General features: G+C 31.8%; 1 protein-coding gene across 1 annotated transcript in view; it reads left to right on the forward strand.

The window, feature by feature from the left end:
- Window positions 1-14,957, forward strand: part of LOC129216374 (enhancer of polycomb homolog 1-like) — a 67,951-nt gene that overhangs the window by 42,047 nt on the left and 10,947 nt on the right. Inside the window, exons 10-13 of the mRNA XM_054850587.1 lie at window positions 636-716; window positions 1,264-1,427; window positions 7,085-7,210; window positions 10,993-11,471. Of these exons, the coding sequence (XP_054706562.1) occupies window positions 636-716; window positions 1,264-1,427; window positions 7,085-7,210; window positions 10,993-11,471 (850 nt within the window). The remainder of the gene's footprint in view (window positions 1-635; window positions 717-1,263; window positions 1,428-7,084; window positions 7,211-10,992; window positions 11,472-14,957) is intronic.

The raw sequence follows: 14,957 nt of genomic DNA on the forward strand, positions 1-14,957 counted from the left end.
TTTCAAAAAAGAACTGAAGAAACTTTTTCAGGGATGATTATGTTCCAGTATTTTTTAGTATTTTAATACTGGAAATTCGGAATTATCCATTATGCTTTTAATCTCTCCTACACCTCTCAGGCTTTCATTTATTATTTCCCCATTTTTCAGGTATAATTTTAGGCATTTTCCCATGAACTTACAATCACCTAATTTCTGTAAGAGATGGGTACAAAAAACACTTTGAAGTATTTGATTAACAAGAATTATTTTTTATGCTTTTACAAATAACTTTTTTTATGCAGGAACACATTAAAAACTTAACAAATTTGTCTTAAAATATTTAATTTTCATTTATCAATTAAATATCAACTAACCAAATCTTTGAGTTATTATAATTATATTTACAAGGAATTTCAATATTGCTTTCAGGTCTTTGTAGCTTCCATCCCATGTAAGCCTCTTGTTAAGGACCACCCTCTGATCTGCCAGTTTTTTAAATTATATTTTGTCGATCTTTGGGTGATCATTTTCAGAGGTTTTCTCTGTTTATTTTTATGGCATTTTAATAATGATGCAAGGAATTTAAATGCCTGTAATTATTTTACAACAATGAAACTGTTGTATTAAGTGGAATCAATATCTTATGTAAACAGAGTCAGTCTGACCAAGATGATGACAATGATCCTGATGGACCTTATGCCTTCAGAAGGAAAAGAAACTGCAATTATCATGAGGTACATTTTGATTGCTATTTGTTTTCTTTTTATGTCGATTTTTAGTGCATTTATATTTGATTATTATTAGAAAACTTATATTTTATGCAGTATAATTTAATATATAAAGTTTATTTGTATGTTCAAACTATTTTATTTCTTTTGCACCAGTTTTGGTCAAGAGCTTGTTGTTTTTTACTTAATATTAGAAAACGTTTTTAAAATTAAATTTTCAAATCTTCTCAACATTCAGATTAGAGATTATTTTCATCTGTTTTTTATTGGAAAGTCTGACAATTTCATGTGCTCTTGCTGCAGTCACTTTACAGTATTTTTATAATAATATTTATCAAAATATAGATAAATCTCATTAGGGTAATAAACTTACAGAAATAAAGTAATAAATGGGTGACTTTTTAAAGCCATTAAATGTTTAAAAAAGCACTTTTCTTTTGCTTTTTTTGCGTGTTTTTCGACATTTCTTTTTTTACATATTAGTCACCTAGGATTTCAAAGCAAATTATTTTTTTATTTTATTTCTTTTGCTCAAGTGTTTCACTTTTTGCAGCCTCGTCTTGATGCTTTTGGCAACTGGCCATGGTGTAGTGCTCAAGAAGGAGGTTCTGAAGACAAGAGGTTTAGGTACTGCTTAACATCTATACCTACCTCTGATTCTGATGACAGGCTAAGGTGCATAGGTTTTGCTAGGAGAAGAATAGGTAGAGGAGGGAGGTAAGCTCTTTCATAGTATTATTTTTAATGTCATCATGGCAGATTGTAAATTGTATTAAATTAAATGATTTTTTCAATTATACATTTTTTTAATTGGTCCCTGCAGAGTGTAATACACATTAACCTGTACCTTTTATACTTTTTTTCATTTGTATGCTCTTTTCATAGTCCCTTACAAAAAACTAATAAACGGTGCTTCACTATATATATATATATATATATATAAATAAAATATTCTACATTTAGACAGCGTTAAATGTATATTATATATATCTCATTTAAAGTCTCACTCGTAAGTGGCACACTAGCAAGTGTAGGAAACAAAAACAAAAAGAAGCGTATAAGAATAATAACAATATAAATTGAAAAACTATGCGAAGTTGAACAATATGAACTTTAGAATGGGCAGTAACTGCTACGTTATCAAAGAGCTGGAGCAGTTGCATAATATATTAATTTGCAGGTTTCTATAGAGGTCGGTAACGTACATGTCATAGTGCATTTGCATTCTTATCATATTATTAAGTATTAACTTGCCATATTGAACGTGATAAATTTATTAAGTATTAACTTTTTATAAAAATTGACGAGTTTTTTTAAATGCTGACATGTACAAGTCCAATCCCCCAGCTCTGACCTGCAAAAAAAGAAAACAGTCAACTTACCCATTCTGATAGAAGAACAAGAGCTCCAAGAAATCAGTCATCCATTTAAACAAAATCCAGTTTCGTTCCAGTTCCGACAGTTGACCGAAGGCTCAGCATCCAAAAAACGCCTCCCTTGCATAAGGTTTTAAGCGTATCCCATCATTCATGCCTACAGCGGACCTGTTGCCGTTCGCAGTTATTTGGGCAGAGACTGTAGTTTTCGATTTTTTATGAAAGATTTCTTGAATAAATTAAAGTAAAAGAAGGTAAAATTGGCAGGATCAAAATTGTAGTAGTATAAATTTGCAGCAAATTTAAAACATTGTTTGCTGAAATGAACATTGTTATTACAAATCCTAAAAAATCTGCTTAATTGTCCAATTATTATATTTGTAAAAACTTTTTTATGTAGATTGCTATACCAATGTGGCATACTAGTAGTGAAAAAATTGAAGTAATCTCTTTTATCGTAGATATTGGTGATAAGCCCAGATTTAACAATTTTGAAAGAAATGTCCAAAAACTTAGCGGAATGTATGTCATTATTGGCTTTGTTTAATTGTAAGCTTTGTTGGTAAATTAGATTGAACTTATCTTCTAAGTTACTATTGAGGATCAGAATGTCGTCAATATACCTAAAAATATTGTATTTTTTGTTATATTGAACCGTGTGTTTAAATTCATAGAAAAATAGATATAGATTTGCAGCCATGCTAGAATAATTTGTGCCCATTCCAATTCCATGAACCTGTTTAAAAGAAGAATCATTGAAAGTAACGAAATTGTTGAAAAAACAGAAATGGCAGATACTGTCGAAAAAATTCTTATCAATTCCAAGCTCCTCAGCAATATGAAAAGTATCAAAAAGTTTTAATAGAGTTTTGTATGAATCATCAATAGGAATGTTACAAAACAAATTTTCAAAGTCAAAAGTATGAACAGATTTGGGTGTACATTGTAATTTTCCAATAATTTCAAAGCTGTTTTTCAAAAAGAACTCAACTCCTCCTTCTATTATATCAAATCTAACCCCAGCACTGACAGTATTCTAAAGCAGCTCATTGCATATAAAAAAACTCCGCAACTCCAAGTTTTCCTACAACTTTCCCATTTCAAATTGTCGATCTCTGCCTTTTATTTTCATGACACCCAAATTCCATAAAACGCCAATTAAACAAATTTGTTTTTTTGAAAAACAAATATATGCATACTAGCTACTTCTGGAGTATTGATAACAGCTTTGAAAAACAGCCAGAAAAAAAACCTTATTTTTTTCTGGAAGAATAAATATTGTCCTGAATTTTAGTTGTTTTCCAAAAATGATAGTGCTGTTGGAGAAATAATATTTAAGCAACGTACTTAAAAAAATATCAAGCATGTTTTTTAATTGTAAAGACTCTGTACAAGCTTGATTCGCTCTGAAAAGTATGGAATAACACAAGTACATGATTTTTTGATTTAAACACTCAAAACTTGCAGTTAATCACAATATCTATATATTTAAGCTATTTCCAAAACAGTTAATAAAAAATAAGTATTTTATTTATTTATTTATTTTTTTCATTGTTTCTGGCAATAAAAAAAAATTGAGGTAAAATGCAGGAATTACGACACAAAATGTAAGCTAGGAAATAGTCTTTAATAAAAATAAAATTAGCTACAATTCGCATTGCTGCACTGGAAATTAAAAATTATGTTAATTTGTTTCTCACGTAATGTTTTAAAAACTGTATAATATCGTACATGTCTTAAAATAAGGAGTAATATTGCGACCCCATAAGAAACGTTTCACGATTCTATTTGGGGTCAAATTATGCATCGTTTTCTTCTTAGGAAGTTTTCTAAAGAGAAATACAGTAAAATCCTATTACAACGTATACTAATGCAACGAAATACTTTCAACCAAATAAATTTCTAGTCCCGATTCTGAAATTCGATGAATTTTACTATATATTATGAATTACATGTTCAATGTGTATCTACCTTCTAAAGAAATTTGGCGAGTCTGGCTCTTAACCCATTCATGCCGGTTGGTACAAAAATATACCAACCGGGAAAAAAATTATAATTCGTCCTCACATGATGCTATCTCCCCAATAGCTGTACATTTTACATAGTAAATAATCACAAAAAGGGAAAAAAATATGTTTACTGTATCTTTGTTAAAAACGGTCGTAACAGTAGGCTTAAAACTTGAATAAATCATAACTCCAAAAGCATTCGTCTTCCGTCAAAAAGTAAAATGCAAGTTTTGCATGTATTTTAGTAATTTCAAAAAGGTTTAAAAATTGTACCATAATTGTAACAGTGTTATTTGATTCAGATATACTTTTTAAAACGTTGTTTTTATCTTTGTTTCGTGTTATGAATTCTCTTTTACTTTCAATGGTAGAAAATTGTACCAACCGGCGAATATGTAGTCACTGTCTTGCTTCGGGCAAATGAAGTGTTTAATCTAAAATTTGTACAAATAAGTGATATTTTTAAAAGATTTTTTAAGTATTTTAGTAGTGTTGTTGATTTATTATGGACGTCATGGACGCAAAAAGCTGATAAGAGGAAATTCGATTAGATTTGAATATAAGCTGTGGGTGTTATTCTCGTAATACGGACTTTTATTTTTTTTCGGTACCATATTGCGTCACCTAGACGAATTGGTATAGCATAAAATATTAGTATTGGTATAGTATTTGTATAGTATATTGGTATAGTATGGAAAAATAATAAGAACCTAAGTACCAGAGGAAACGCATGCCATTATGGGCTATTTTTTACTTTTATTCCTGTGCTAAATGATATTCTTTCAACTTATACATTGAAAGAGTATACAAATGTATGTTCCATTGGGTTCAAGAAATGAAATGAAGAAATACACACACAATCAACCAAGAACAGCATGTGGTAATGCTGCAATAAAGATGATGCTGTAAAATGGAACGGCAGTACTGCAGTAGCAATTACAAGCAATAAAGTATTCAGGACATGATGTGAATCAAGCAGTAAATGAGATGCTTTTGAGAAAAATAATTTTATTATTCCAATATCGTAGTTATTGAAACACATAGCAAGTGCATCTGTCGGATAGACCTTTTTGATCCGTAGAAGAATACGGTATTAAAAATTGTTGCAAAAAAAAAATGTGGAGGTCACTTTTTTTGGGGGGGGGGGGGCAATTTCTGCAAAGTGCTGTAAAAGAATGGCGAATGTTCCAGAATTTTTGAAAAGAAGATTCGCTATTCATTCCGAGAAGATTGTGATGCATAAATATTCGGTTAAAAATATATTCAATTCGAAATTTTACTACATTTTTAGTATCGATTTTTTTCAAGTTCATATTTCATAAAATTTTATTTTACAAAATGAACACATTTCTTTTTTCTTTTGAAATAAATGAAATTGTAATTAGAAAACTCTTTTATGTAAGTGTAAGTAATATTCTACAATTATAAATAATTATAAGTGGTAATCAATGCAATTATTGCAATCAAACAATAAATGTAAAATTTGCAAACAGAATGTGCTCACACCATACAAACGCCGGTTGGTAGAAAAATCTACCATAAAAATAAAAATAGAAAATTTAACGGGAAAAATTAAATTTGTATATAATGCACTTACTAGACATAAAATAAATAAATACTAATAAAATTATCGCAGTTTATTGTTTTTTTCGAAACCGGCATTAATGGGTTAAAGACACATTTAATTTTCAAAAATGTTTGTTGAGCTGTGGAAAGCACTTTATGTGTGTACATTTGTAGTAACATAAAACACATGTAAAACGATGCAAAATACCTAGTATCTGGAATCTGGAATATGATTTAATCCATATATAAAAATATTTTTCTACTGGAAGGGGAAAATGTCAACTTTTCGCATTCGACAGCATTGTAACAATATTGTTTATATTGTTAATAAACAATTTGACTCAGAAGAAATATCCCTTTCCAATCCATTTCTTTTCAAACCACAAATTTGGAAAAAAAAAAAGCAGATGTTGCTAATTTAACAGCTAATAGCACGCAGCTACATGAAATCACTTTCAAAAGCACTTGATTCTTCAAGAAAGTCTTAGGAAAAAAGAGGAGAACATCCAGCGAAGGTCATTGAGGGGAACTAATGAGAGGGTAATAAATCTTACACCCCATTAGCGCTCTCCCCTCAAAAAAGGGCGTTTACTATGGTAGGCGGAGCGAATGCAAAAAGTGAATGAATTTTGAAATTTTTTTCAATAGTTAGAATTCGATATTTGTTTAAAAAATGGTCGCATTATTTCAAACAAGATCTCAAAAGAGAGCTGAAAATATTTTGCGTGTCATGGCGTTCTTAAAATTTCGATAGCACGAGTTCCAGATGTTTTACAGAGCAAAATGTCCAACAGTACCTCGTTTTCGAAGAAATTCATTTTTCTCGAATTTTAAAAAATCAGAGAATGGATACATCAAAAAAGTAAAAACTAAAATACACAGACATAGTCTTGAAAAATACTCAGAAAAAAAATTGATCTGAAAACTTCACAGGAATTTGTAAAACAAGCTCCAATTTTCCTCGTAGGTTAACATTAGATCCGAATCTTTCAGACTCTCAGTGAAGAGCACCCTTAAACTGTATGCTCATCTTTCCGTCTCATTAGTGATCAGACAGTATGGTATGATCAGTATGGTGAAATTTTAAATAGTAAATAAGAAAAGAATTTTTTGAGGATTGATGTTTGTGTTTTATTTTGCTTGTAAATTGACGATTTACTCACGTTTTTAGTAGATTATTCTAATTAATGTATTTTTGAACAAAAAAGAGGCGAAATAAGTGTTTCCGGTCGGAAAAGCATGTTCTGATGTTCACCATTAAGTCCTATCATGTGAGCATGCAATCATTCCCGCCCTCTCCCCCCCAAGCATCAGACTTTCCACTGTATTTAAATTTAGCCATTTCAGTTTTTTTTATTTATGTATTATATATATATATATTATTATTACATTATACCTTTAAAAAAATATTAAATCTTTAAAGGGTTGTGTTTGATCGAGCATGGACGCCTCTTGATGATCACCTATCAGAACTAGATAACATAACTTCATCTACACCCAATGGTTTACCTTCCAACACTGAGCTAGTAAATGAAATAAGAAATGAATGGTAAGTTTTGTTTCTTTTATGGAAATAAGCTCAAATGGCTTATTCATTCCTCTTTTTTTTTTTTTTAAAGTTAGAAACACAAGTATTTATGTAACAACTTATTTATTATTAAATACCATAATTTATTATCCAAGCATCGAGCAGTTAGTATTTTTCTGGTACCAAATTAAATATTTGGTATCTACAGACCACAGAACCAACCCTGTTGCTTTAGGCTTGATTGAAATAAACCGACTGATAATTTTTGAAGAGAGGCATTTTGGAAAAAAAAAATATTTTTTTTTTTAATTTTTGAGCGAAACCATTTTTGTTACCTAAAAAGATTTATCAGAGGTGGTGCAACAAAAACTGTATATTCGATTTGATGTTTTAATGTTGTTACTAGTATATTGAACAAAGTCGCTTATTTAAAAGAAAAGAAAAAAGAGAGCAGTGGGTTCTGAGAAGTTGAATATCATTTGATTTTAAACAAATATTTAACTTATTCTTATTCAGGGGTGTCCAACTAGAGGGATCATGGCGCCGACTGCGGCATTGAAAATTTTAGGGGGGAAGGTGTTTTAAGTGCTATTTTTCTTTTTGGGGGGTAAAAACGAGGAGGGAAGGGGAGGGGAGTCAAATGGCACAAAAGGCGCATCAGTAGGGCACAAGGAATGTGTGTGCGAAGTTTCAGCTTGATTCCTTTTTTCGTCTGGGCTGTAGCCCTGTCAAAGAAAGCGAAAACTTTTTTGAACAGCGATTTTATAACTGTAATACCTCCTCTCCCTGATGGTCCAGGGGATTGTATTTCGGTTTACGGCGTCAGGGGCCACTAGAGATTGAGTGTACCGAAAATCAACTCCGGGGGTCTTCATGGGGCTGAAATACAGAAGGGTGAAAACCCAAAAAACCCCAACTTGTTCTGTCGTGTAATCTTGTTCTTGGTCGCTTTTATTTTCTTTCGTCTTTGGTGGTGTATTTGCTTCTGTTGGCTGCTGACGTTTGGTTTCCTTGGCGGGGCGACGCTCCCGCGTCCTGTGGTAATTGCGACATTTTACAAAAAAAAAAAACTTTGGCGAATGCCAAATCGAGCGATCATTGAGGTATTTTGGGCTGACCAATCGTTATTCAGATAGGGGTGCTTATATGAGTGAAAATCTTTTCTTTTTGGAGGAATATATAAAAAAATTTTCTAAATGCATATTTTAATTAAATTCTTTTTTCTTTGTATGGAAAGGGAACTTTTGTTTGCTCCAGAACTTGATTTGAATTCTTATTTTCACAAGAGGGAGAGGGCAGAGTGGGATTTTTTTGCTCAAAATGGATTAATTTTGCTTAGTATTTTAATAAAATCCTGTTTTCTTCGAGGGGGAGGAGTGGTTGTTGAATTTTTTATTTATTCTGACTAAAATGTGTTTTTTAATTAATTTTATTCTCCTTTTGGGAGGGGGGCGTTACTTTGTTTATAATAGTGTGTATTGCATTTATTAATTCAATTTTGTTTAATGGGAAAGTGACCTTTGTTTATTCATTTTTTCCCCAAATCACATGCATGTTTTTTTTTTTTTTTTCTCAAACTGTTTTGCATATTTTAGTGAAATTCATTTTCCTTTTGGGAGGACGGGAATGCTTAGTTATAATTGTGTAATGTAAATTTTAAATTTATTTATTTATTTTAATTTTTTTTTATGGGAGGAGGAGGGGTGATTATTTATTTCTTCAAATCACATGCATGTTTTAGTTTTTTTCTTTGGGGAAGGGTCCCCCCCTCCCCCCGAACTGTAATGCATATTTTCATTTAAAATTATTTTTTCTTCGGATCTTATTTCTTTGAACATTGAATAGATGTTGCATCTGTATTTTTCTGGTATTTAGAACTACAGATAAGTGCTGAGAGATTAAGACTGAAAAAATGAATATGAGAGTGGCATCTCCACTTACCAATTGCTGTTACCATGGTGTTAATATTTTTAACCATATAGATTTAGCTCAAGGTTCCTTTTTTTTTCTCTAGGGAAAACTGAAAATCTGTTGGGAATCTTGATATAGAGCTTTAATGTTTTTCGTTTTTGTATAAATTGAATTTATTTAAACAAGAATTTGTGCAAAATTAGTTAATAAATAAATAATTTTTCACTTTTGAAATGAATTGCTCTTAAGTTTGTCCATTAGCTCATTTTTCACTTCATGGAGCATTCTTGTAGAAAGATATTAGGTCCAGAAAAATTGTCGCAGAAAGTAAAATAAAATTCTGCCACAGGGTTGACCGTCAAAAGCACTATGACCCCTCTCTGCCTAAGCCTAAGGACCATCTGTGGAACAAACCTGCCTTTAGCAGAAAAACAAATTTGTTCCAGCTGTGATCAATATTTTAAATTGTTCTTTCTCTGATCAACATATTTAAAAATGTTCACCTGCATAAACGAGAGCTGCTCAGTGCGGAAGCAAACTCTGTCTAATTCTAGAGCGGGAAATGAGTCTAGTCAAAACATGGTAATCTGTTTTACCCCATAGATATATCTTGTTTTCTTTATTTTTTTTGGGGAATTGTTCTAGTTTAAATTTGGTATGCCAGTATCTATTTTGTATTCATTCAAGTACAGAGTTTGTTCACATTCAAATACAGAATTTGTTCACGTGTCCCTGTGAATCTGTATTTTCAACATCAGCAGTTATGAAGTCTCAATTTCAAGCAGTGGAAGACATTAAAAGGGACCTGAGGCGCACTTTTTCAAGAGTTGCAACCTTGTATACAAAAACTTGTCAAGAGGAAACGGTTATCTTTTGATGTTGTGAAAGTGACTGTTATGATATGCCCCCACCTGAATCCTAGATTACTTCAAATTAATTGTATTTAGTTCTTTGATTTCATGTGTCCTTATGAGAATATATTGAAAATCAAGTTATGCAGAGTGATATAAAATTTTGTTTATAAAATTTATCTGTATTTTTATAAATTCCCCCTTCTTAAGCTCTTCTAGCTAGCTTCAGTTTAAAAATTTTTATTGAACTCTTATACTGACCACTTATTTATGGTGGTCTGATTGGGGAGGGGGGGGGGGGGTAACTCTCTTTAGTGTTCACAAAGGGATGTAGAGCCTGAAAGATTGAACCCCTGTTCTACAAAAGAGGTGTGAACAAATGTGTGGTCTCTACAGATTCTCTGAGGGGGAAAACTGTCAAACACAAAAATGTTTTCTAGACCATTACCATTTTGTTTATACATGTTTTACTGTATTAACTATATTGCTGTTGCTCAAAATTGTGGTAGTGAGAAGCAAATCAACAGATAAAGTACTAGTCTGTTGTGGACAGGTAAAGGTCAGTAACTGCTTTTTTTTTTGTCATCTATTGTATGTTAGCTTTATTGTACTAACTTGCTTACTTAGTTTCTGTTGGAAAAAAAAAAAAAAGGTTGAAATAAATATCTAATCTCAACATTTCCCTATTGTTATTATTGAATCCAACACATTTCTTCAAATATCTCAAACTCATTTTTGCAGATACTGCTGTTTACCCGCTCATGGCAGTTTTAATCTTGGTAGGTGGTGCTTCTAAGTATGATTTAGGAAAAATAAACTCCATGAAAACCTACCTAGGGACAGAGCTTAAAACTCGCTTTACTCAAAACTTGAAATTGTCCACTTACATTCTTTTGCATCTTTCTCACTGCCTCAAATGTTAATTTGTCAATTTTTAAAAGTGCATATAATGATACAGTTGCCATAAGTTATCTTAAATTTGGAATGTAACTACTTTCTTTTATGATATACAAGTAAATAGTTTTATTTATTCTTATTTAGGAAATTTTTCCGACCTAAGTCTACCTCGTCTGGTGATGATGGTGATAATCAAGATCAGGGCGATACCTCTTCTGGTGATTGCAATAGAAGAAGAATGGGTAGCTCTACAAGCAGGTCCCTAGCTTGTGAAAATACTGTATTAGACTTTGTAAATAATTATATAAGCCAAGATGATGAACTTTTTGAAATGCAAAGGAAGCAGGTGGAACGGTTAAAATCTGATGAATCACAGTCCGTTATAGTGCTTGTGACAGATCATTCCTATTCATCTCTACCCACCTCGCGCTTTAATATTGCTTCAACTCCTCATAAAGTTCCAATCCAATATCATCCAGTGACAGCTGAGCTGTCTGAAGAAAGCTGTCCGCCAAACACTCAATGTTCAACTTCCACTTCCACTAAAGTGCAACTCCAGGATACCTCCAGTATTACTACTAATGTAGACAGGGTAGCACTAACAAATGGGCCAGTTGTTGATAGTAAGTGCTTTTTGATTTTAATCTTAGTTATGTAGTAATTATTACCAGTGGTGTTCCATAATACACTGTATACTCTAACATTTTTCAGACATATAGCGTATACCCTCAAGCTTCAAAAATTTTCATATCATGTATATGATTGCATACACATATTGTGCGTAATGGATTACTGGGAGTTATACCCTCAGAAAAGTTGATAGTGAACATCACTATTACCCATTCAGGGTTTGTACGCCCTTGAAAAACCTTGAAAAGTGCTTGAAAAAAAAGTTCATTTTCAAATGCTTGAAAAAGTTTTAAAGCCTTGAAAAAATTCCTTAATGTTTAATTCTCTCAAAAATCATCGGATTGTGCTTAAAAGTTTAAAAAAGTATTTCACCAATGCAATTTTCTGAACATGTGTTCAATATGCAACATCGCCTAAGTTTCCAAAAAAAGCAGAATTGTATGCTTAACTGCAAACAAATGAAAATAACGCAAATGTGCTGCAAATTGTTTTTTTTTTTTTTAACTAGAGGATCCGACAGGCGTTGTTCTGTTCAAGCCTTGTAAATTGAAATGTTAAAAAAAATTTGTCGAGTGTTTGAACAGTTTTGAAAAAAAAAAAAGTAAAAAGAAAATGATTTTGGCTGCTTGGTGTCAGAATGAAAACATTTATTGCAACTTGATTTATCTAATGCCTACTGAGCAGTTGAACTATTTTTTCTCCTGTACATGATGGCTTGTTCCTTCAGCCATACTCAAAGGATAAAACTCGTCCTCAGATATTAAGTGTAAAAAACTAACTACGCATCTAGAACAAACGAGAAATCCCGCTGCAACATCCCCCATATGAAAAAGAATAAAACAATCAAAAGGAGATCAGCGGAAATCACTCATCCCTTCCCCTCCCCCCTCCCTCCCAATGTAAAATAAAAAACATTCTTCAACTAAAAACGATTCAAAACTCTTTAAAACCGAAAAGCAACGATTTAAGTTTGAAAGAAAAAATAAACTATAGATTTCTCATTACAACAACCTTTTTTAAATTATAAGTAGTGCAGAAAACAAAAGGGAATAGAGGTAGTGTATTATTTTTTTTTTCGTGCTAAACAGATTAACAATATGCAATAGAAGTGAGATAAAAGCAATCAATACAAAAGAATTTCCAAAATACTGCATTCGAGATTGAATATATAGCAAGATATGAAACATGTGAGTCACAAAAATTTATTTCGAATAATATGTTACAAATGTGAGATCCATGATTTTTATTTTTAATGCAGGATGTGGCAAGGAGCTGAATATTAGTTAGAAATTTTAAAATTTAAGGTTTGTAGCCATATGTTTCCAAATATTCAAACACTTGAAAATGAAATTAGTTTTTTCAACCAATTTCCGTTTTTTAAGGAACGAATCATGCAATTTTTTTTTTTTTTTGGGGGGGGGGGGGAATTAGGGACCCACTTCAAAGCATGGGCCCTAAGCAATAGCTTGTTTATCTTATAGGAAAATTCAGCCTTGTTTGTAATTCACTCTTACCTGCAGATTTTTGCTTGATTTTTTTTTTTTTAAATTTTTACAAAAATTCGCCAATTTTTACGATTAAAGGATTTTTACGGTTTTACCAATCTTTGTTAGATTTTTATAGATTTTTATAAAATTTTAGCAAATTTTTCCAAAACTTTTGATGACACAATTATTTAGATTTCAATAATGACAAGGACTGACTCACTTAGACTTAGAGGATTATGACTTACCTTACTTTTTAAACAGTATTTGTAAAGTAAGTAAAATTGTACTTTCCCTCAAAGTTAAAAGATTCAATTAATCAGAATACTCAGATAACTGAAATTTATTCAGTTGGGGTAGAATTAAATTTCTCTCTCTCTCAAAAAAAAAAAAAGGAAAAAAAACTCTTTTTTAGAATCTCTCAAAAAGTCAATCTACTAAGAACATAAATATTATGCACAAATATATTTTAAATGTGGACACAAATCATAACGAGTATATCATTCTGTGAGCGCGAATGGGGGGGGGGGGGTCCTACCTTTGTTATAGGTTCTAATTCGTTAAAATAATCATCAATTATTATAAGTGTTGCAGCTTAAAGGACAGCTTGTTTAGCCTACATTTTCATACACTTGCCCAAATGGTTTTCAGTCAAATACTGAATTTAGACACATTTTCAGCACCCCAGTGACAGCTGCGCTATTTGTATTTAATGTTTTCTTTTCTTTCTTTTTATTTCTTTTCTTTTCTCTCATCAGAAAAGGAGATTTGCTATTCTCTTTATTTTCACTGAACTATTCAAAAAAGAAAAAAGTAATGATTTTTTTGTTTTAAGATTTTGGAAGATGTGTTGTTACTATATAAAGTCCTCTCAAAACTGGGGGGTATTGCCCCTATGCCCCCTTTCCACTATAAACCCACCCATGCTCTTCTGAACTATTCAAAAAAGAAAAAAAAGTTTTATTTTTTATTTTTGGAAGATGTGTTGCTACTACATAAAGTTTTCCAAAAACTGGGGGGGGGGCATTGCCCCCTCTGCCACCCCCCATAAATCCGCTCATGAATCCAGCCAATCAGTGAGCGAAGCCAACTCCGACCGATTAGCAGTTCGATATTTTGAACGAAAACTTTTAAAACTTCATATATTGCCTAATTTGTTCTTTCCACCAAAGGTAAAGATCTTCCACTGGACTGATCTTTTGTGTACGGATCTACTCTGTTGTAATTTATCTGGACGAAAATAAAATTTGTTTCGTTTTTAAATTCCATCATCTTTTCCTTTAATAATGTACTGAGTAGTTTGATAATCCTTAAAGTATTCTTGACATTGGTGCCAAAACTCAGATTTAAGCCGAGAAACAAATGTTTAAGGTACGGTACTTTCTGATCATTTGTTAAGGAAAACCGAAAGCACCTATCCTGTCACACGGTTCAACTACGACGACACAGCAACAGGTTTTGAGGAACCTTTCTGTACCAGAGGCGTAGCTAGACCCGATTTTCGGGGGGGGGGGGGGGTTACTTCTTTATATATATATATATATATATATATATATATATATATATATATATATATATATATATATATATATATATTTTAGTATTGAAAAAATAAGAGGGAGGTGAATCTTACATACTTTGGAATGGGGTGCCCCAATTCCGATACTTGTGTCAAACAAAACAAAAGCAAAGATTTCTTTTCTTTTTTTTGTTTTTTAATCTGGAAAATTCAACTTTTTTTTCTTTTCCCTCCATTTAATTTAAAGTGAAATTTTCTAGCAGCGTCTTGTCAAAACTAGTCTATCCAAATCAAGGTTAAATCACATATCTGATGAGCGTGTGCCGTTCATTTCAGTATGACTGCTTAAGTTAGAGGCTAACACACATCTACAAAAGCTGGCATCCCTGAAAGGATGTTTGACTTTCAATCTCATTGCTGGTTAGACTATAAAGACTATTTTTACCCAACTTGGTTTGCACTAAAAGTATGAAATA

This window comes from Uloborus diversus, chromosome 2 (genome assembly GCF_026930045.1).
Source record: "Uloborus diversus isolate 005 chromosome 2, Udiv.v.3.1, whole genome shotgun sequence".
Classification (NCBI taxonomy): domain Eukaryota; kingdom Metazoa; phylum Arthropoda; class Arachnida; order Araneae; family Uloboridae; genus Uloborus; species Uloborus diversus.